Genomic DNA, 22,568 nt, shown 5'->3' on the forward strand with positions numbered 1-22,568 from the left:
CTCTCCAGGGAACTGTCACTGGCCCCAAAGCTGACACAGCTCCAGGAGCACTTGGACAACACTCTCAGGGACAGGGTGGTGTTGTTGGGGTGTCCTGGCCAGAGCAAGGAGTTAACTTGATGACCCTGATGGATCCCTTCCAACTCAGCCTATTCTGTGATTCTCTGAATTAATATGCAGGTGAGAGCAGAACCAGCCTGGGCCAAGGATTAAAACTTCAAATTGTTTGACCCTCTCTGAGCCTGCTGCTATGCAAAAAGCAAAAGGGGTGCTGTGGAGGAGAAGCTTAGCACTTTCCAGGTGCCATGTGAAGCACAAGGTCTGGTTTTGGTCAAACCTCAGCTAACAGATCTCTGTGAAGGACAGTGGAGACATCAGTCCTTTCCTGGGGGGATGGGGTGTGCTGTTTTCAGTTTCAAGGCAAGGTGGATTTGAAGACCTCACTTCTCTCCCCTGCCCAAAGCAGCTCTACCACCCCTGATGCACATCAGCATTTTCTCCAGCATTCTGCCTAAGTGGGTTCTCATCACACTGGATACAGCTGGCATCTGAAACAGAGCATGGTGCAAGTACCAACGATTCAAGCTGTCCCCAGAGGCAGGCAGACATCACTGTCAGTTCAGGCCCTGCTTATGCTCTACAGGATTCCTCTCCCAGCTCCTTAGGCTGCAGACTTATTTTCAGATGCAACCAGACTGGCAAGCACTGCACCTCAGAGAGAGCCAGAGCTCAGTGACTCAGGAGAAAAGGCCTAGACCTCAGCTCCCAGAGCTGATATTTTTGATGCTCTCTACAACAAAACCCACCAGAGGGCATTTGGGTCATCCAGTGTCTGTCTCCATCTCATCTTTCCAAGTGCTTCTGCCCTCTCCCTCCCTGTGCTCTGTCTCCTGGCTGATCTCTGCCTTGCCCTGGTTCTCCACCCGCCCCATTTGTTTTTATCTCACCTCTTTCAGGGTAGGACAGACTTCAAAGTGGAAGAGCCAAGAAAAGGAAAAGACTTCAATTCCTATTGCCTCCCAGCAGTTCTTACATTTTTCATTTTCCCACTCATTTCCTTATCCCACTTCCGATCTCTTACTTCAACACAGCCTCCAAAGTGTGGTTTTAAGCAGGCCCCTCCCCTGCCATCTCCTCAGCCTTCAGGGAAAGGATATGCCAGAACACATCCCCTCTTCCCTGAGCCAGTCCCTGCTCACAGCCTCCCTCCTCCAGCTGCACTGCTCCATGCTCCTCTGCTAGCTCCTGCTGTCCTCCTGCTGTCCAGGGAACAGACAACAAAGGGCCAGTGCTGTCAGGCAAAGAGAAGGCTGAGGCTCAGAGACAGCAGGTAAAGCTCTTTTGGCTACTCTCCTTCCCTATTTCTGGCAACCAGCAGCATGGAGTACAACAGCTCTTATGTTAATCATAGAATCTACAATGGTTTGGGTTGGAAGAGGTGTTAAAGATCATCTGGTTCCAAACCCTGCCATGGGCAAGGCACCTTCCACTAGAGCGGGGTGCATCAAGCCCCATCCATGCTCCCTCAGTCTTCCAGAAAGCACCAAGAGAAAAGATGGTGCTGCCACTGGTGACATGGCCCTTGTTAAAAACAGGACGGAGGAAGAGTTGTCCAGACACTGCCACATCCTGGGCAGTGCTGTTTGTGGAGCTGAAGCCATCAGCCACCGTGCTGAACAGCACGAACACTCGAGCTGACACCAACCAGGCTTCAAGATTTTGCAGCAGCAGCTCCAAATGACATTTCACACCCAGCACCCATTCCAGGCTGTTACAGACACACAAACCAACTCTGTAATCAGGTCATGCTCTTCTGAGGACCTTCTGGGCTAACTGGGTTTTAAGGATAATTAAGTGCTGCAGAATACACCAGGCTGTCCAGATTAATCTGGATTGGAGGCTGGGAACTAGACAGTAGAGGCCAAATCATCCTGCCTTCTAAGTCATCTCAGGAGTATCTCCTTGGCCATCTTACCCCTGTACAAGCTGTGACTCCATTATTCAACCTGACAGGCTGCTGCAGAAACAAACGACATCATTCAGCTGCACCACCAGTGACTGATTTAAAGAGCAAACACATCACTGCCTCAACCAGTTCAGGAAGCAAGGATGACTTCATCCTTGTGACTGCTGGCCTGAGGACTGCCAGCAGCACCCACCAGCTCCAGAGGGTTTCCCTGGCACTCTGGGGAGGAAGGAAAGACAGGAGCATGGGGAACTCACTCACCTGTCTGAGCCATCCTTCATGCAGACTTTGGCATAGAGGACGTCTGTCATGGCAGGGTCATCGTTCATGTACTCCACTCCTGCCACCTCCACGGTCAGGGGCTGGCCTCCAGTAATTTGGCTAAAACCCAAGAAATCCCTAATGTTAAACAGCAAAACATCACACCAGCTCTTGAAATGCAACACAGTGCCCCTCCGTGCACGCACCCAGTATTTGGGGTTACTATGGGAATGAGATTAGATACTCTTTTTGCCATAGTGAGACACAAATTTGATGTTAAGTGGGACTTAAATGTTATACAGAGCCTATGGGGCAGTGAACTCCACTGAGGAGCTCTTTTCTGTCTCCTATTTTTCAGCTTATTTGCACTAAAAAAACCCCAAACTCAAAAAGACTCCCAAATTCCTAGAACTCAAAAGGCAGCTATTACCTTATCACCCCAAGTGGTAAAAGAATTTAAAATCATAAATTCGGTGTTTCAGACACACATTAAGTCAACTTGTCAGTGCTCAAAGGCCACCTCAACATGGAGATCTCCATGTACATGTCAGAAAACCCGCCAGAAGTAAATGGTAAAAGCCCTCATTCCAGAGAGGCTCCTGTCTCCCTGTGAAAAGACCAACCATGAAGTCTCCAGCTCTCTGATTTTTGCTGGGAAAGGTACTCGATATAGAACACAGCTCTGAGTGCAACATCCACCCAGTAAATAGAGCTGGGTTAAAATCAGCTCCAGCTCCTCGTGCAGGATATAATGTGCACTCCCACACCTGCAAACGCTCGGTGGAGCGTATCTGTTTCCCAGCACACCTCCTCCTTGCCTTTCCCAGCAGAGTATCCTGGGGAGGCTGGTGCCACAGCCAGGCTCCCTGTCAGTAAGTGATGCCTCCTTCAGCACCCAGGGCTCCTGGAAAGAACAGGGAGTGTCTGGGCAGGCAGATGCAACAAACACGAGTTAACAAGGTGAGTGTGACTTTGCTCTGACCTTGCTCGCTTCTGTTCAGCTTTTCAGGTTCTCAGCAAGGATTCCCAAGTGAAATAAGCAGAGCATGATTTCCCTTCCCAGTATAGTTACTGGGAGGGAAACAGCACAACTGTGCTATTACGGACATCATACTAACAGAACAAAAGGTCACGTATTCTAAAAAGGGTCAGAAAGGTCACAGCTACCTTCACAGGGCACTGCCTGCACTTTAGAAAAGGAAATGAAAGCTAATGAAGGCTTATGTAGGTGGAAGGGAGCCTAATTAATTTCCCAAGTATATTTACTTGGGTGTGGAAGGGGAAATAAACTAAAGGTTACCTTCTAGTGTTGATTCCCCCTTCACTGAAGGAAATAGGGAGCAGATTTTCTCGGCACCAGTTCAACCCACTTATGAGGAAGCTAGCATTTTCCAAATATTGCATTCAGAGCCTCCCCCTGGAAACACACTTGCATTTCTGTTCAACAGCTGAACTGGAGCCATCCTTTTAAAGGCAGAGGTATGAATTCTGGGCAGGCATTAATTCCCACAGATATTAGCTGGCACAGCGTGGCCAATTCTTCATGCGCCAAGGCAGCAAATAAATGAATGCGAAGGATCCGTGCTCTGTGTGCAAAGGCTTCGCAGAAATAAATAAATAAACCACTCCCTCAGGCCATCTTCAATTACTAAGCTGACCAGAGATAAGCTAATTACGGTGTCACTGGACCACATTTGCAGCTAAAGCCCCAACATCTGCAGCTGGGTGTTACCAGGCAGCGAGGCAGCCACGCTCCCAGAGCAGCACGGACCGTTTCAGGCTGATTACTCACAAGGCTCCTGACGGCTTCCCTGCACACAGCTCCCCTCGTCCAGGAATGCGTGTCAAGGACACCTCAGCATCTGCTCTGAGGCAGGAGGGAAGTGCCAGAGCCAGAGCCCACTGCAGGCAGCGTGCAAAGGTAAGGGAGCTCAGCCCTCCCTCTGCAGCAGGCAGGGGACGGCAGCAAAAACTGTTCACACACAAAGAACGGGATGCATGCGAGGAAAGGAAGTGAGCAGAGCAGGTTTTCAGGAATGCTGAGGGTCTGAGCTGAGCTAGAGATGCTGTAAGGCTCTCTGTGGCTGCTCAGTGATTTCTACTGCACCATTTGAAACACTTCAGCCCTTTTCTCAATTTCTAGAGCTGAGAGAGACCACCGAGCTGCTCTTCTGTTTGCTGTTCCTTGACAGGACAGAGTGCTGCTCTCCCCTCTCCCAAGGCCTTGGTGATGACACCCCTTTCCCAACACTTACTCCACGAAGTCCTCTTTGCATTGCTGCAGGAGGTCACACGCTTTCTGGATCTCTTGTTCGTTCAGGAGCACCAGCGTCCCAAGAGTCAGGTGAAGCTTTGCAGGGTTCTGGAACAGGCTGCTGCTGACCCCATGATCCTACAAATCAATCCATCATACAGAGGTGTCTTACCTTATCCACACCCCCTGCTCCATCACAGGGATAAATACCACAGAAAACAGGCACCAAGTCACTGCCATCAATGCTTTTATCTCTGGTCATGTTGGTAATGACTCGAAGTTGAACATTTCTCAGGCTTTGTGAGGAAGCAAGCTCAGCCTGGCAGGTGAGGTGCAGTCCCACCACAACTCCCTGCCTGCTTTTTCATCAGAGCTGCTGAAAACAGCCTGGAAGATCATTACAGCAGCTGTAACTGGGACCCAGGACCTGCAACACTGACTCCTATGAGGTTTTTTTGGGAAGGGACTTCCACAGCTGCCAGCGCAGCATCTGCTACCAGCAATGAACTCAACACAAGCCAACACAGATTTAAAACCTAGGTCCATTTCTTAGGCAATAAAGCTGAGACTAGCTGTATGACAAGATCTAAATGGTCTCTAAATCCTGTCTAAACACAGGCTGCACCTCACAACAGAAGCACACTTAATACCAGCTCTGATAATTATATTTTTCTTCTTCCCGTATGCCCTATAGTTTGCTGAGGTGAATTAAGTCTAAATTTCCTTTAGAAAAAGCACTGCATGTTGTTGCTGGGGAGGAACTGTCCCCAGGTGGAGCAGTGGTTGCATCCAGCTTTAAGAAACGTGCTATTCTGTTCTAGGATGCTTATAAAAATACCTCAGGGATGGTTAACACACTCATATTAGAACAATTATTTCCAATTAGTGGCCACTTCCCATGAGCACATTAAATAACCTCCAATTTTAACTCCAGAAGAAGCCAACCTGCCAGGCCACTGAAGCCTTTCTGCATCTGAAAGGAGTGCACCAGCTGAGAACAATAGCTTTAAAGTTTCTACTGTGCTCCAGAGTTTGAAATAAAACCTTTCAGACGTTTAAATGCTGCAGTATCTCAGTCTGTCAAGAGTTTCATGCCCCACATCTCGCTCAGCATTTTTCATGCCTAATGACTACATGCAGACCCTTCGTTACAGCACAGCTTATGGGCTGGACTAGGGACAAGGCAGGCTGCAAAACGGAGGCCAGGGGCTTGTTCCAGCAGCCACAGCCTGGCAAAAACCAGGGATGGCCCCCTCTCACTTCTCCTTACCTTCCCCTCCCTGCAGTAAAAGCTTTGTGGCTTCTTTAATTCATGCTGCTGTTCCCATACATGACAGGACATGATTTCACTCTGTCAGCCTTTCTTCTCCAGTGATATCCACAGTCAGAGAATATTTGGCCCATCACAAAACAATAGCTTGGGAGATGGTTTGATTTAACCTTGCCACAGACAACCAGAGTGCACAGATGAGGTACAATAACACAGCCTTCTGCAGGTCAGAAAGCCAAAACCCTGCCCTCATTTTCTGCCCCAGCACGATTTGTGCTGTGAACATGCCCCTGCCCCAAAAGCAGCATTCTACCCTGAGCTTTTCAACACCTGAGTGTGGGCTGAGAGTTGACAAACGATGGCATGTCACCTCCACGAGCCACACTACTGCTGCTGGGGAGTTTAGCTGGGAAGAGCAGTGCACAGTGAGCAGGCCAAGACCTAGATAATCCTGCTGGTTTCCTCCCTAGTATTTCAGGCAGCTCTTCAAAACCCTGCTTACACTCCCTACTTTTTCACAGGCCGGCAGATCCCACTTCTCCCACACATAAAATAGATGCTGCGTCAGAGGTGGCTCTCCCTGGAGCAGCCAGTGTTCCTGCGGGTGTCTCAGCAGCCCTTCCTGGCTGGGTACTGCTCCCCAGGATGCAGAAAGGCTGGAACTCAATTATTCTAATCCAAGATCATGATGTGCGATCAGCAATCACTGAGTCACCTCAGGGAACCTGCCCTATTGTCTCTCCAAAAATTTACTGTTTAAACCTGGGCTCTTTAAGATGTATTGAGAGGCAGGAAGAATAATCCCTTTATGCACTATCCATATGTGATGACTGTCCTTTTTAGCTTAAGCCTCTCCCTAGCACTGCCCTGTCACGGTCAAAAAAACCCAACTCGTTTCCACTCAATCCTTTTTTCTCCCTCCTGCTACCACAGACTTCTACCTCTGCTCTCCTTCCTTAGAAGGAACACAAGAAAGGGTTTTATCTGGGGTCTCCAACTCTTTGCAAAGCCCAAGCACGTTGTCCCTCCAAATCTGAGACCCTGTAGCAGGGAAACCATAAACCACAACACACTTCAGCCCTTCTACATGACAAGGAAAGGACCAAGCTCCTTAGCTCTTCCACCCTGGCTGTGTCCTCTCTACTGTTTTAGGAGCTCCCAATGTTTGCAGACAGCTTTATGTTTTTTGGGTTTTTTTTTTTCCTTAAGAGCAGAATATTGCATGCCAGCTATGTGCCCTCTGCCACCCTGATCCACAAACAAACGAGAGAGCCAGGAAAACAGCATTTGCACAGGATTGACTGAAAAGCTACAGGCTCAAAAAACCCTCCCCCTTTCTGTCCCTTCCACTCTGAGTTACAATAGCTCATTAGCAATGTTTGGTATTTACAGGTTGCTATATATTACAGCAACCATGTTTCTTTTCCCTGCTACATCTGCAGCCTGCTCAGGCTGCAAACGCTGCGTTTGCACTGCTCTCAAAGACCCAACTGTGATTTTTCACAGCAATGTTACTGCAAAATCTCTTCCCTTTTCCACCTGCATGCTCAGGCAGACGTCTCAGTTCTCCTCACTCTGACACCTACATGACTGTGAGAGGAGACTCACAAGGTCATCCAGTAGTCCAGAGCTCCCACTGCACCACATCAGTGATGAGTCTGTTCAGGTGAGCCACCTCCCTGTATTGAGATTAAATTAACCTCAAAGAGCCTCCCCTCAGCCCTGCTTCATTTGCCTGGCAGCCCTGACTGTACAGCATGAACAACACCTGAAGTGTTCTGTATTTCAGCACAGGGTTTATCTTCTAAAAGCTTTTAAAGACATACACACAAAAAACTTAGAAAGCATATACCCACCAACATAATGCTATAAAATATAAATGAATGGTTGTCATGGTAACTGCTTCAGAGAGAAATAGAGTCCCTCACAAATGCTCAATGGCCAGAAGAGATCCTCACACACACACACAACATACACCAGACAAACCTGCTCCTTTCCCTTCCTTACCATTATTACCCCTCATTCAAAGGCTGAAGTTTACCCAATTCTGCGATGTTTTGCACCAGGCAGAGAAAACGCCCCACTTCTGTCACTGAAACCTATTCAGATTTCCTCAAGTATTCCGAGAAATCCCATTGCTTTGGACAAATCTATAAGCTCTTTTATTGCTCTGCGAGGAACAGTTTTGAATTACTGTTTTTCATTACTGATGTGCTTTCTAGCAGACCCTGCTGTGAGATAAAGTGGTATTAGAGTGGCATTACGGGCTGGAGGAGTGATTGAGAGACGCACGGGGCTGCACTGTACTCCTCCAACTAACAGGAAGCAATAAATACATCTAGAAACCCTTTTGCTAATGCCAGGAGAAGGAAGGGCAGAAAAAATAAAGCACTATATATTCCTAGGCTACACATATGCAACCCCTTGAATACCTGTCACTGACTGAGTACTACATTTCAAACTGAAAATTGAAACTCTGGAGCTGATGTAAGTGGTGCCAGGAACACTTCAGGCCCTTACAGGACTTGGAGCTGTTCAGACACAGAACAAAAACTGCAGGACAGAGAGGTCAGGCAGGAAGAAAGAGGAACACAGCTAGTACCTGGTCTCAGCACTTCTCTGACCAAGGCTGGATTGTTACAGTTTTCTGAGACAAGGGGCATGGGAAGGTTTGCAGATGTTCCCAGGCAGCTCCTTCCAAATGTGACTGACAACACTTGCAGAATGCACAAAGTCTGTGAACGCCTTTTTAAGAGGATGGCAGACAAGCCTCCCTCCCCCCAGAGATACAAACTGACATTTAAGAGTGAGCAAGAGAGAAACAATGTGAGACAAGATCAGGAGGGGTTTGGAGAGCAAGTACAATCACCAGTGGAGGCTGGGCCAATGGAGGGCTGCAGAGATTCAACCCACCCAGGAGGCAGGAAAAATGAGTGCTCTGCAGGGAGAAGGGCTGGTCCTGTGTGACTCTGTTGTGCTGCAGGATTAAAAACACTCGAGGAGAGCACAGACAACAGCATTGCTTGCAAAGATGGATAAAACACATCTCTTAGAAATGTGTCACTGAAAGGACTTAGAAAGGTCCTTAGAAGACTCATCCAACACCAGGGCAGCCTGCAGGCCAGAAGCCAGCAAGTGGCACAGGACAGACTGTGGTTACTGCAGCAGGCAAGGCCACAGGGAGGGACAACAGATCCATGGGACCTGCTGGCAGACAGCTAGAGGAGGAAGAGGAGGAGAAGGATCAAATACAGGGAGCTGAGGATGCCAAGTCTTCAGGCAGAGCAGGAGAGATCTCCAGGAAGGCCAAGTGAAAGGACTGTAGCAGCCATCAGCCCAGGCAGAGGGGGACAAAGGGCAAGAGAAACCCCATGCTAAAAGCAGCAGTGTCCATCCAGAGCCAATGGCACAAGCAGCCTCCAGAGAGCCCCGTGCAGGTCACCAGCCCCTCAAAGAGCTGCTTCTGCCACTGACCTTTGGTGTGTCCCACACAAGGACCGGAACTAGAAACCAACAGAGGGAGCCAGGCCATCATTGATGCCAGCCCCAGTGCTGTCCAGCCAACACCTTCCCAGGCTAATGTTTCCATTCCCCCGCCTGCAAGGCATTCCCTTAATCAAGGTGAGCTTTAATAAAGGTAGTGCTGCTGGCTAATGAGGAGAGATCATCCTCCTAGCCCGAGGGGAAAGGTTCTCCTGGTATTGCACCGGTAATCCCTGGATCTGTTGGCCAATTTCAGTTGTATTTAATGTCAGGTGATAGAAAGCTCCTAAGATGTCATGGAATTAAGCAGCTGTGGGGACAACAGGAGCTTAAATCCCAACTTCCAGGAAAGACAAGACTGCAAAGGCAGCTCAGATCTGCTCTTGGAGATGAAACAGCTGAGACATACAAAGGACTATAAGAACTTGAGCAAGAACTCCTATCTCCTCAGATATCAGATAATTCACACCCATGGCATGAAGACACAGGAAACTAAACTTCTTAGGCTGTGCTATCTGCAAGATTGTATTTTCCCCTTAGCAAGGCACCAGAAGAAGTGATGGACATGAAGTGAAGAGAAATATTCCACAGAGCCCTGCAGTGTGTCTGCAATGCAACCTGCAGCAGCCACAGAGAGACCTCTCTCCTGCCTAGAGATGTCCTCCAGCAGACACAGAGGACATGGCAATTTAATAACATCAATCCCTTTCCTCAGCCCATCTCTGTGCTCTGACACACCACTTCTATCAGACCAGAAGCACACTAAAATAAACCAGGGAATGCACAGCTTTCCCTTCATTTTCTTCCTCATTTCCCTATGCCTAACTATTTCCTGCTCCTCCCAACACAACATCTGAAGGCAAGTAGGAGTGCTGTCAGCACAAAGTCTCCTGGGGAAGAAGGGAAGTGATGATATTTGCAGGATGGCATGTGCTACCAAGTCATTTCTCGCTCAGCTCTGGCAATGACACCCATCTTTCTTCACTGTCAGGAGCCAAAAGAAAAGTGAAACAGAAGCAGCGGCAAATTTGTGAATTCTTACCTGGTTTCATGGTTATGTAAAAATCATACAAAATGTAGACAGGTCCACTACATTATTTAGTGACTTTCCCATTAAAATCACCAACCCTCTTCTGAAACTTAGATATCCATTGAGAAAAATCTCTACTAACAATTCACTACATAAACCATTCCCCTTTTCAGAAAATTTCACAACAGCACTCAATGAATTCACAGCAGATCCACTAACTTAAGTAAAAGGCCTGTTGAAAAGGCATTCCTAGGAAACAGAATAGAATAAGAAAAACGCCAAAGAGCTCTCTCAATAAACGAAAGAGCCTTCTGCACTCTCATCCTCCCGCGGATCCCTACCTTGGAGCACTTCTCCAGCACCTGCTCCTTGAAGTGCAGGAAGCTCTCCTGGATGGCGGGCTGGTTGAGAGCCAAGGACAGGAAGTGTGTGAAGGGCTGCTTCTTGCGGAAGCTGTCCAGGAGCACATCGATCCGCGTGCGGGCAGAGGCGACGCCGCCGCGCTGCTGCCCCGTGATCACTGCAGGGAAACACAGCAACACCTCTCTGCTCTCCTGAAGCTCTCTGCTTTTAGTCCCAGCCTCTCGAGGAAGGAGTAGCAATCAAAATCCCCAACCGTGTGCTGAAAAGCCTGCCATACTCCCTGCTTGAGTTCAAGTGCCTGACACGGCTGTGCTTTCTTCAGCAAAGACAGGGTGATGCCATCTAAAGCATCACTCTGCTGTCCAGAAAGTCAGCTCTGAGAGCCTAAAACCAGTAACTGAGAGCCCATCAATTCAGGGGCCCTTCAGATTTCTAGAGCATTATTTCAAGTTTTCATACAGGCAGTCAGAGTGAAAATGCCAAGGAAATCTATCAAGGATCAAGATGGCCCGTGTCATTCATGCGTGCACTTCAAGGCACCAAACAGAGAACACCTGAGCTCAAAAGGAAAGAACAGCAAGGAGCAAAATTTTCTTGGCTTCCTATCATTCCATGTTTTCAACATCTCTCAACCTGCCTGCCTAACAGTCCTTCAGGGTTCTCAGGAAGAAGTCAAGACCCACTCCTTGAGAAGCACCACCATGCTCCTGTGCAGCATCACAGTGGGATCCTCCCAGCACTTCCTGCTCACAGCTCTGTCACAAACATCCCTGCACACTGTGCCAGGAATCTCTGGAGCGTGCCCTAAGGAACCCTCCAAATATCCACTCTGGCAGAACCCACATGGGTCAGCCCTGATGAGCAAGGTCTCCTTTCCTTTTAAATCCCTGGAAGTGATGAGAGGGAACATATGGTACAAGAAGCCCTCCTCTCACTGCTGGGGCCTAGTGACAGCACCAGAAAGTCAGGAATGTTATCTCAACCCTTCTCATATTAATGCAGATGTTTTTTGCACAGAGATAAACAAGGTAATTCTCTGAATGCTTATTTCAGTTTCTTATTGATGAAATACTATTTTAAAGGCAAAACTAAAACAAATATGACAGATTCGGGACCCAAGTTCTCAAGCCAGTCAGTTAAGGCCCAGAAGTGACTTTCTCCAAAAAAATCCTGACACTGTTTTATAAGGATCTATAGACAATAAGAATAAACACAGGAGAAAAGTGAAGTGACTTTCCCAGGGCCAAAAACTGAGTCAGTGCTGTGTTAGAAGCAGGAGTTAAAGAGAAAACACCTCCTGTACACCCTCCCTGCTTAAATTCTTAAATTGTGCTTGTGCAAGAGCAGATAAAAGCACATCCATTTTATGTGTGTTGTACTCACCAATTTCTCCTTCCACTCCAGGCTTGGGAATGCTGATGGAGGTTCTAGTCTCTGTTTCTATCCTCTTCTTGGTTTCCCCTTTCTTCCCAATGATGTACCTGGAGGCAGAAAGTGCAAGAATTTCCCTCACACAGTGACACTGAGCCACTCTCCATCGTGTGTGCCCAGACCCAGACCCTCTGTGCTGGAGGGATGCACACACACAGCTCCCTGTGTGCACCACATCCAGGCACAGAGGTGATTCCCAGCCCTGCACACGTGTCCAGCCTGGGACAATGTTGAGCTATGGCCCACAGCTGGTTTAAGTTGAACATCCTGCCACAGCCTCTCCATCAGCTGGGTTCTCTCTTTTCCCATTATCCCAGCTAAGGAAGAAATAAAGGCTGTTTTTCTGCTTTTTGCTTTGCTCAAGGTAGTAATTTTCCAGCATCCAAATACACAATGCACCACTTTCCCTTCTCTGTATTTCAGCAAAAAATATTCAACTAATAAAACTGTCAAAAATAACTAGATAAAACTTTGAACACTACAGGTTCCCCAGTAAACAAGAGACTGGAGTCAATAGCCAATTCCAGTCATGTGTGCTTTCTCTGAAAGCTTCCACAAACTCCCCCTGCCAGGCTGCTCACTCCAGTTCTTCCTTCCTTTCCTCTCCCACCCTCCTTGATGCTTTTGTGTTCAAGGGAAGAGATGCTCAAAGACTCTCCTGCCAGCCAGCAAGCACCACCTGCTGTCCCTGCCACGGGCACGGTGAGGAGTCAAGCAAGGCCCAACTGCACTAGACAGGCATTGCCCATTTCCCCTCCCCAACACTCAAATCCGGAGCACATTCCAGAGACCCGGCGCTCACCCCAGCCTCAACAAATAAATATTCCGTGCTCAGCTTCTTCCCCAGCTGGCAGCAAAGCAAATAAACCAAAGCACACAGGCTCACTTGTACAAGGCGCTGGGAACCTCCACCCGGCACTGGAAGCCTCGCTCAGTCTCCTCCACCGCAAAGGCATCGCCAGCTTCGTCCGCGCAGTCGCCGGGGCCTACCAGGAAAACCACATCAGACTCTGCACAGCCTCTGGCAGGGCTTCATGGAGGACAACAGCCTCCTCCCGGCCTTCTTTCAAGGTTAAATGGAGGAAGAAATGGGCTCCTCTCCACTGTGGATAACTGCTTTTTATTTATCACCTCACTACCAGCTCCGGAACACATAATGACTGCTTCTAAATGCAGCCGGCTGCGAGGCGCAGGAAGCAGGTAGTTACAGCCCAGGTTTTTTCTCAGCTGGAGCTTGTGCAATTCCCACACAGCGGGAATGGTCTCTTCTGGCAGCCAATTCAGAAATTTAAGGTTGCAGAAGAACACAGATAAGAGCTGAGTATAGTTTTGGTCTGAGGGTTCAAGCCAGCGATTTAGAAACGGCCTCAGGGGAACAGATGCACCTTTTATCTGCAGGCTGTTTGGTCATGCACGGATCACACTGAACATCCTGCAAGAGGCCGTGCTTCCTATCCCCTTTCCAACCCAAGCAAGGATGAATTTGGATGGAAAGCACCTTGTTAAAGCTTAGTGCAATCCACTGAAGGGCAAGGTGGGAGAAGAAACACAACTGCCACAGTCCCAGAAGCAACACTGGAGCTTTTCTGTGCCCACAACAACTCACACACACCTACAGCAAACATGCAGGCAGAAAGATAGAGTAAAACACACCAGGACGGGAAGAATTTTGTCCCCAACACAGATAACACCTCCCAAAAGCTGCATTGTAAGAGGCCACTTTTTAAATGCACAAACATTGCAAGGACGGAAGGTCTTTAGCAAGCAGCTTCCATATCTGCAAATAATAGTGGTAAGGAAAAGAAAGAAACCTGGGAAAAACAGATCTACAGAGCAAATCTGGTTTTCCCTTTTCCTGGAGATCTTCCACAGTCAGCAAGCAAAGTCAGCCAACCCACTTGGGACAACTGGGACTGCTTCCACTTTGGGCAGCAGGATCATCAGGGACCAACACAAAGCCCTTTTCTGCCTCTTGAACACCTCAGTCCAGCACACAGGCAGGTCTCTGTGCTCACAGAGGCAGCAGAGGTGACGCTGAGAGCTCCCCAGGTCCCCAGCGTTGATGTTGACACTTGCTGAGCATCACTCCTTACCAGCACAGAACTCCTCCTCCTCCTCCTGTGGGAAGGCCTGCTCTCGGATGAGATTTTTCCGGTACACTCGCCCCCCGATCCTTATCAGGGGGGGCCGCAGCACATCCATCCTGCTCCTCCTGCTACTGCAACAACAGAGACAGCTGTCTAGCCCAGGCCAAGGAAAAGCTCATTTCGGTGTTTCCTTGCACACTGGGTCAGGAGGGACCTTAAAGCCCCCTGCCAAGGGCAGGGACACACTCCACCGTCCCAGGTGGCTCTGATGGGGCAGCCACAGCTGCTGTGAGCAGCCTGTGCCAGGGCCTCACCACCCTCATAGGAGAACAATTCCTAATATTCAATCTCAGCCTCTCCTCCTTGAGCTAAAAACTCCCCCGTGGTGGAGTCTTCAGAAAGACAACACCTCCTCAAACCTGACGTGTCTCAGTCAAAGAGCAATTCTATGAGAATTCACAAGTACTTAAAGCACGATCTGGTGAAAACAGGAAATTTAAGCAGTGTAAGGTATGAAACTCTGAAACTCACAGGTTTCAGCTAAAACTCACTGTAACCTCAGTCCGTGTGACATTTCATCGTTTCTTTGGGCTTTAGCTGGCACCGAGTTAAAAATGTTTAAAGTGGAGAACATTTAATGGTGCTGAAATAAAGAACTGGCAGTGTTCTGTCAGAGCCTTCATGTCTTCAGCACTTGAACTTCTACGTTCACTGGCATGGTTAATTTAATATTGGTTGTCTCAATTTCAAACCAGAATCTGTTACTCAGAAAATAAAGCTTCCACCAAAAAATTTCACCTTTTTCAGGTTTACCTGTCCACTGCAACAGAACAGGAAAAAAAATAAGAGCTTGCCTCGGAAGCAACTAGCATTCATTACAGAGTGACATCAGGTTGAGAAGGTTAATACTTCTCCCCGCAGTTCGAGCCCCACCTTCTGAAATGACTCACAATCAGCTGAAGGTACACTGAAGATACAACCCCCTTACATTTCAATAAAAGTAATAATTCCTGTAGCTCAAGGGAAACAGTGCAGAGGTAAACTGTGCACAATGGCAGAAAAAGCCATGAAAGACCAGTCGCTGGGGCTTTTGCTTCCACAGACTTTTTTGGAGGAGTTATGTTTTTAACACATTGGTGTCACAGTTTCTTGACACAGGACTTCTGAAAAGTGAGCAGCAACAGCGGCAGGCACAACGCACTGGGGCTGCAGCCTTAGGCAGGATCCGGCTCCTGAAGGCAGCATCCGAGGGAGCCGCCACCCGGGGAGGGCGGCAAGGGCACCGGCAGGGCCCGCACCGCGCAAACTCCCTGCAGCAACAGAACCCCTCGGCTTCACGCTCACACCCCGGCGGGAAGGCGGCGGGAGCAGCGAAGCGTCCCCCTTCCCACCGCCGCAGCCGCCATTTTGTTCCCGCTCCCCCCGTCCCGTCCCGTCCCGCCGGAAGTGGCGCGCGCCCGCCCCATCATGCACCGCGAGCGCGGCCACGCGCACCGCCCGCACCAAGCCGCCGTCCGGGCTGCCAGGTGAAGGAGAGAGGGTTCGGGACGGGACTGGGAAGCGCCGGGAGGCGGAGGCGGCCCGGAAGGTGAAGGGCGACGGGATGAGCGCGCGGGGAAGGCGGAGGCTGCGGCGGCGCGTGGGCTTCGCACTCACCGCGAAGCGGTTCGATGGGGCCACGGGCGGGAGGGTGGTGGAGGAGGCGTGGCCAGTGTGGGGGCGCGGTCACGGGGAGTGGGCGTGGTCTGAGCGGGGGGGCGTGGTCTCGCAGGGGGCGTGGCCTGGCAGGGGCGGGAGCGCGGGCCGTGGGGCTCCCCGCCCCCGCCAAGATGGCGGCTCCTGAGGTGCCTGAGGCGTTGGCTGGAGGTTCATGCAACAGGCCCAGGCATCGCCCTGACCTGCCGCCTCCTCTCCTCTGTGTTTGTTTAAAATAACCCCCCTGCAGCCACGTTTAGGAATCTGTCGGGTCTGCGAGCCCCGTCTGGCATCGTTTCAGCGCAAAAGATCCTCACACCTTCCTTGCGAACAGGGAGCTGAGCCTGAGGGTTTGCTGACTGGTTGTTGCTGGGTGAAGCAGAGCAAAAATAAAAGTTTGTTTTATGCAGGCGTTTTTCTTCATGGCCTGTAAGCCCCCAGCCTCCTGTGAGCTGCTGTTTTCTGTGTTACGCACAGTAACCTTGAGCACTCTTGGGAAACTTACTTACAAGGGATGGAGGAACAGGACAAAGGGAAGGCTTCCCACTGACAGAGGACAGGGTTAAGTGGGGTACGGGAAGAAATTATTCCCTGGGAGCCCTTGGCACAGGCTGCCCAGAGGAGCTGTGGCTGTTTAACCCCTGGAAATGTCCAAGGCCAGGTTGGATGGGACTTGTAACAACCTGGGATAGTGGAAGGTGTCCCTGCCCATGGCAGGGGCTGGAATGAGATGACCTTTAAGGTCTTAAACCCGCATTTTCTCCACAAAATCCTGGAGTGCTTTCCAAGGGCCCTGTCTGTGTACCCTACAGAGCCTGCAGAAGTGTACTAAACACGGTAACAGAAATGAATGAAATGGGCAGGATAATTTGGAAGTGCTTAAAAGTATTTGGAGGAGCAGCAAGTGCTGTCACTGATAAGGGCCAAGTGACACCTTTTTTACTATCAGAAAGGCACATGACGAGTTTTAAGTCCCATGTCATGACAAACCCAGTACCTCGTATAAACAAGGCTGAGAAGAGAGCGTGTAGCCGGAATTGTTCTGCACAGGCAGATGGATCCTCATTGCCAGTTTAAGTCAAACACAGTGTTTTAAAGGCAAAAGCATGTCTGGAGTGATGCAGAAAGCAGCTGCTGCGAGTTAGGCACGGCGTGGCTCCGTGCAGGATGCGGCGCTGGAACTGGCAGTCCCGCAGCCTTCCAGGTTTTATGAGGCAGCAGAGCTTCTGTGTTTGTGCTCCTGGAAACAAGGAGGGGAAGAAAAGGAAAGAAACCCCACCTTTTATGACCCTGGGGAGCGGGACAAGCGCCAGGGCAGCTAAGGGCTGGTGGATTCAGGCCAGCAACCTGTACCTCGTTATTTTTGTGCACGCTCTGGATGAATTCCCAGGGGAATTCTGAGGGGTCAGAGCGGGGGTTACCTTCAGTTTTGGGGTGTGACTGCTCTGTGCCCATCCCCACAGTGGGTGCAGGCAGCTCTCCCACACACGCAGGGCAGCGGAGGCGGCTTCATCCTGCCCCTCACTGCCTTCATCCGTCCTCAGAGACGTGTGGCCGCTGGCTCTGCACCCCAGGGAACTCTGAGACGCCCTTCCTAACTCAGGCTCTGCTCTTTGTCCTCGCAGGCTGGGCTGGGGTGCAATGGCAGCCTCCTCCTCGTCCTCCTCGGCCGGCGGAGTCAGTGGCAGCTCGGTGACGGGGTCGGGGTTCAGCGTTTCGGACCTGGCACCGCCCCGGAAAGCCCTCTTCACTTATCCCAAAGGAGCCGGGGAGATGCTGGAAGGTGATTGCTCCTGCCCTTCTCCTTCCCTGCTCCTCCTCCAAGCCGCTGAACTTTGCACCCCACTGGCAAAAGCTGGAGGTAGAAAGGAAGCACCAGGGCTTGGTTGGTCCCGGCTTTCCCACCAGTTGTTCATGAGGAAGTGATTTTTCTGGCAGTCATCTGCTTTTTAGCTCCATGACAACACTTCAGACCAGGAAGCATCTACCTGAAAGGGAACAGGACAGTGTTAATTGCTCATTGTTAGCTAATCCTTTGATGTCAGGCAGGGATTACTGCAGAATAGCTGAGACAGGAGTATTTTTCTTGGCAAAAGTAGTAATTTTCTTGGTTTGGGTTAGATTTGACTGGGTTAGTCCAGGAGGCAGCTTGCATTGGGTGCCTGAGCCTTGCCACCGGCTTCGTTGGGATTGTGGAAGGAGAAGCCCAGCAGGCTCTGGGTGAGGGAGGAAGGGCAGGTCCACCTGGTGACAAGGTTAAACCAGGGTCTCTCTATCTGCTCCCCTTGAACTTCCCTTGTCACTGTGGGATGGCTGGGACTGAGGCTGGAGTGTCCCTACGGCAGCACAGGGCAGCTGGGAACAGCTGTGCCGTTGAAGGGTTGCTTTTATTACACATTAGAGCCCATATGCCAGGCAATTGAAGTAATTATGACTAAAGGTTTGCTCACAGAACTTAGTGAGCCCTCAAAACAAATTAAAGTAATTAAACACTTCATGTTACCAAATAGACAGGCAGTTTTTCCTCCTCACTCGGCAGGACAGACAGGGAGTCAGAGGGGAGAATCCAACATTGAGGTTGGAAAAGGCCTCCAAGATCATCAAGTCCAGCCTGTGACTGATCCCCACCTTGTCAACAGCACCAGAGCACTGAGTGCCATGTCCAGTTGTACCTTGCACACCTTAAGGGACACTGACTCCACCACCTACCTGGACATCCCCTTCCAATGTTTTTCCTTGAAAAAATTCTTGCTGATGCCTCCACAATTCATTTGGGGCAGCACTTGTAAGGCAAAGCCTCTGAGCACAGTGAAACTCCAGCTCTTCCCTGGGATTCAGCTTTGGATTAGATTTTTCCAGAGTTTTGCCTTTGAAACTGCTCTCCACATTGTTATGGCACAGAGCTTTAAATGGATTGTGCTTTGGGCTGACCTCTTTACTGTGAACACAGCAGTTTGCCTGCTCTGGGTGGCAGCAACAACCCAACACTGTCCCTGTTGCAGGAAGCTCTAGATTGGCTTTTTAATTTCTGACACCAAAGGTGATACACCCGTTCTTTCATCAGGCAGCTGCCAGTGGAGAAGCTGCAGTTTCCTCTTCAAAAATTCCCACTGACTGACTGATTTTTATTGCTGCTTTAACTATCTCGCTTGTTTCTAAATAAACCCATAAGTATTTTGGGGTTTTTTAGAAGGAGGCAGTATAAACTACATCAGTGCTTGGTGCACAATTAGCTATGTTTTCCAGATTGCTTTATTGCTGAGTCACTTGTGTGATCAATTACTGCCTTGGATGGCAAGATACACATTATTTGAAACTCTGTGTATGGTTATGGTCTGAGCCTGTGGGAAATCCTCAAGCAGTCTAAAGACACAAGCGTCTGAGCCCTGAGGGAATCAGAGACTGCCATAACATTACCTGGCTTCTCCTTAGCTTAACTTCTATTTAAAGTGGACTAAAATTGTTTGTCAGAGAGGATGTAACAGAATTCCACCTGGGATGTCTTCCCAGGTAGCATCAGGAACCATCCAAAGCCCTGTGCAGGGCCACAGGGGCTGCACTCAGCACAGGGGAGTGTCGGAATGAGGCAAGGGGGAACTCACACCTCAAACATAAAAATAGCAAGTCAGGGGCACTGAAGGCTGCTCAGCCTCAAACTCTGGGCTTCAACACTCTCCTTTTTCTGTTTACAGATGGCTCGGAGAGGTTCCTCTGCGAGTCTGTGTTCAGCTTTCAGGTTGCATCGACATTAAAGCAAGTGAAGCACGGTAAGCGCTGAGCGCCAGCCGCGTGCGGCTCGGGGAAGTGGCGGGGGCAAAGCCTGACCTGCTCTCGGGTGCCAGCCACAAGAAAGCAGAATGAATGCTAAGTCAGGCCACCACTGAGTCCTGTTGCAAGCCCTATGCAAAGTGCTGGGAGCCCACAGAGGCTGGGTGGGAACGGGCTGTGCCTCCCGAAGCTTGTTTTTCCATGGCTGTGTGGCAGCACAAGGTGAGGCTGGAGGAGGAGATTCTGAGCAGGAAACGCCCACGCTCTGATCTTGGCCCAGCGCTGACTGTCTCTCTGGCCTGGGGCTGAGAGACGCTCCATTCCACCTTTGTTTCTCTGCTGAGCCCTTGTGGCCCTGGCAGGGTCAAGTCAGGTTTCTTGGGAGGTGGCCACGCGTGGCGTGGCGTGGCGTGACAGGGCTGAGTCCCCTCCCTGCCTCCCCAGGGAGCAGCCTGACATCCTGTTTGAACCTCTGCTTCCCTGCCAGGCCCTTTGCCCTCGCCCAGGTGCCTGTGACCCAGCGATGGGCTTGGCTGCGTCACAGCTTCAGTTCTCACGGAGCCCAGCAGCAGATCCTGTCTGCTGCTCGAGGGTCACATCCTTTCTGGTCCCCGCCCCTTGTCAGCCAGAATGGTACTTCCACCTGTTGTCTCTGAATGGAGAGGTTTCCTGTCCTCCTCCGGTGGTGAGGGCGTGCAGCAGCTTGCAAGGCCGTGATCCTGTATTTCTGCACCAGAAGGCAAAGCTGAACTCCAGAGCCATTGTTCTCACGGCTCTGCTGTGGCTGTAGCTACCAGGGGCTGCTACACAGCCTGGCACCCCGATAGACACCAGCTGTTGGAACTGTGGAGCACCTCCCTGTTTTCTCCCTGTAAGAAAGGTGAAAGGCTTAAAGATTGAGGTCATCATTTTTTGGCTTGTTTGTTTGACAGTCCCCAAAAGGGTGCAGGAGGTGGAGTGAGAACAGTCCTCTTAAAAGCACCCACTGCTTCAGTCAGCATAAATCACACACAGTTTATGTTACACCTCTTGCTAGCCCTGGGCCGCCTCTCCAAGAGGCTGCAGTGAGCTTACAGCACTGTTAGACTTCCAGCAGAGCTGGGAGAAGGGATGTTCCCATCTCTGCACCACTGCAGCACATTTAACTGAGAAGGGACCCCGTGTGCCCAACACACGACTGGTTATAAATAAACCTGAGAGGAAGATGTTGTCTGGGGACCTTCCTCTCATTAGCAGGCTCTGGTTGCAGAGCCTCTCCGTCACACTCATCCAGGTCCTCCTCCAAGGACCTTCATCAAAAGCACAGTTCCTCCTGCTTCACCCAGCTCTACCATGGGCTGGCCAAGCCCTCTCTGAACTTCTCTGTTCTTCTGAGCTATAAATATTTATGCTTTATGAAATGAGCTTCATCCTGTTTTCACCCCCACACACTAATGGGCCTGATGTTTCCCTGTTAGAACTTGAATGTACATGGCACGGGCAGGGATGGGTAAACACACACTGGGGCAGAAAAGCCTGTCCCTGCTTTCTCCTCGCTGTTTGCACAGAGTAGGTTTGGATTCAAATGGGCTACGTGGGTTTTATTCTGCCCTGCTCCCCACTGACAGCTGGGAATTTGCATCTAATTGAAAGGTTTAATTGCACTGCCATTGCAAACCACAGTTACCTTTGAACTCCTCGCAGATCAACAAGTCGCAAGGATGGAAAAACTTGCCGGTCTGGTGGAAGAGCTGGAGGCAGATGAGTGGAGGTACAAGCCAATAGAGCAGCTCCTGGGATTCACTCCCTCCTCAGGCTGAGTGTGTCTGGATTGCTACTGTCAGGGAGCAGAAGAAAAACATTCCCTGGCCTGACTTCAAAACACCCCCTATTTATCAGATGCTGACAGCTGCATCGGCAGGATGGGGCTTTGGGTTTTTTTGAGAGTGGGGATCCCCCGTAAAGCTGCCAATGAACGGAAATGAGGGGATCCTGTAGGTCCTTAAAGGTTGGCAGGGCTTGGTTTCTGTAACTTAGAAGGCAGGATCAGCTGTACAGCCCTCGGAGAATCTCGGTATTGTTTACAGAAGGGGCACACGGACAGCGCGGCTGCGGGGAGGGTGACCCCGTAACTCGGTCTGGGTTCCTGCTGGAGCACAGCCAGAGCACTGGGTGAGCGGGGAAACCCTCTGGAGCAAATTCCAGAAGCACTCCTCAGCCCCAGCTGTCATTCTGGGGGATAGACACAAACTGTCCTGGGGTCAGGTGAGGGGCCAAGCGGTGTCACCTCCTCCAGCAGTGCCTCGGCTGTTGCCCAAGCCATTCCCTCTTCATCGCTGTTTCTCTGGTAGCGCTGTCAGGACACTGCTCTGTCTTTAATACCCTGAAACTTTGTTCTCTTTGTTCTGTATTACATTTCTTTGTGACAGTAAATAACTCTGTCTTTGAAACTCTTTATCTCGTCTGACAAACAATCAGCTGTTTGGGAGCTAAGGAGGTTTAGTGAAGCTCACAGGCAGATCGACTGTCATGATGGTAGACTGAAGTTCAATGTGAGAGGAACCAAACCATGCTCAAAAGTGGTTAAAGTCAGATTTCAATCCTGGTTTAACTCAGCCAGAGGAGAAAACCCTCGTTTAAAACCACCAGTTTTAATCATCTTGTTTTTCGGATGTACTTCACTTCTGTTCTTGGAGAGAACTGGATTTCCATGTTCTGGCGTAACCATTTCAACATGTTGATTTTCCATGGATGAGAGCCTTCGCCTCACGGCTCTGCTGGCCAGCAGGGGGTAGGAGCAGCACCGTATGCAAGCAATTATTTGATTTACTGCTCCAGATGCCTATTTTTTCCATTTTCAACATCTTACTTACAAGACGATTGTGTTTTTTACTCACTATTTCAGCCCAGCCACATCTGCATTGAAACAGATTAACTGGGATCCATTCCCATTTTAGATCATCAGCAATTAGCTAAAACTG

At 50.0% G+C, this 22,568-nt stretch overlaps 2 protein-coding genes across 5 annotated transcripts in view; one reads left to right on the forward strand and one right to left on the reverse strand.

Moving 5' to 3' along the window:
• The window catches only part of ASCC1 (activating signal cointegrator 1 complex subunit 1), a 35,136-nt gene extending 19,249 nt beyond the window's left edge, over nucleotides 1–15,887 (reverse strand). The window contains exons 1-7 of one of the 3 annotated variants that reach the window (XM_063406262.1): nucleotides 15,802–15,887; nucleotides 14,152–14,276; nucleotides 12,945–13,044; nucleotides 12,011–12,108; nucleotides 10,606–10,784; nucleotides 4,483–4,619; nucleotides 2,228–2,347 (exon numbers count right to left, since the gene is read on the reverse strand). In XM_063406262.1, coding sequence (XP_063262332.1) covers nucleotides 2,228–2,347; nucleotides 4,483–4,619; nucleotides 10,606–10,784; nucleotides 12,011–12,108; nucleotides 12,945–13,044; nucleotides 14,152–14,260 — 743 coding nt within the window. In that variant the 5' untranslated portion in view covers nucleotides 14,261–14,276; nucleotides 15,802–15,887. Of the gene's footprint in view, nucleotides 1–2,227; nucleotides 2,348–4,482; nucleotides 4,620–10,605; nucleotides 10,785–12,010; nucleotides 12,109–12,944; nucleotides 13,045–14,151; nucleotides 14,277–15,648; nucleotides 15,670–15,801 lie in introns of those variants that run through there. The other 2 variants (XM_063406263.1, XM_063406264.1) reach the window with 2 other exon arrangements.
• Nucleotides 15,590–22,042, forward strand: ANAPC16 (anaphase promoting complex subunit 16). 2 transcript variants are annotated; one of them, XM_063406266.1, is made up of 4 exons: nucleotides 15,590–15,671; nucleotides 17,466–17,623; nucleotides 19,533–19,607; nucleotides 21,292–22,042. In XM_063406266.1, exons 1-4 carry the CDS (start codon nucleotides 15,613–15,615, stop codon nucleotides 21,405–21,407), a joined length of 408 nt encoding a protein of 135 aa, XP_063262336.1. In that variant the 5' UTR covers nucleotides 15,590–15,612; the 3' UTR covers nucleotides 21,408–22,042. The 2 variants fall into 2 exon arrangements, with proteins under 2 accessions (XP_063262336.1, XP_063262337.1); XM_063406267.1 differs by having other exon boundaries at nucleotides 15,602–15,733.
• The last annotated feature ends 526 nt before the right edge of the window (nucleotides 22,043–22,568 follow it).

The sequence above is a fragment of the Prinia subflava genome, chromosome 9 (assembly GCF_021018805.1).
Source record: "Prinia subflava isolate CZ2003 ecotype Zambia chromosome 9, Cam_Psub_1.2, whole genome shotgun sequence".
Classification (NCBI taxonomy): Eukaryota; Metazoa; Chordata; class Aves; order Passeriformes; family Cisticolidae; genus Prinia; species Prinia subflava.

Bases quoted from the DNA above. Each gene is read 5' to 3' on its own strand.
- ANAPC16 (XM_063406266.1), top strand. From the start codon at position 15,613: ATGCACCGCGAGCGCGGCCACGCGCACCGCCCGCACCAAGCCGCCGTC. The intron at 15,672-17,465 runs GTGAAGGAGAGA...TTGTCCTCGCAG, and splicing joins GCCGCCGTCCGGGCTGCCAG to GCTGGGCTGGGGTGCAATGG. The intron at 17,624-19,532 runs GTGATTGCTCCT...TTCTGTTTACAG, and splicing joins AGCCGGGGAGATGCTGGAAG to ATGGCTCGGAGAGGTTCCTC.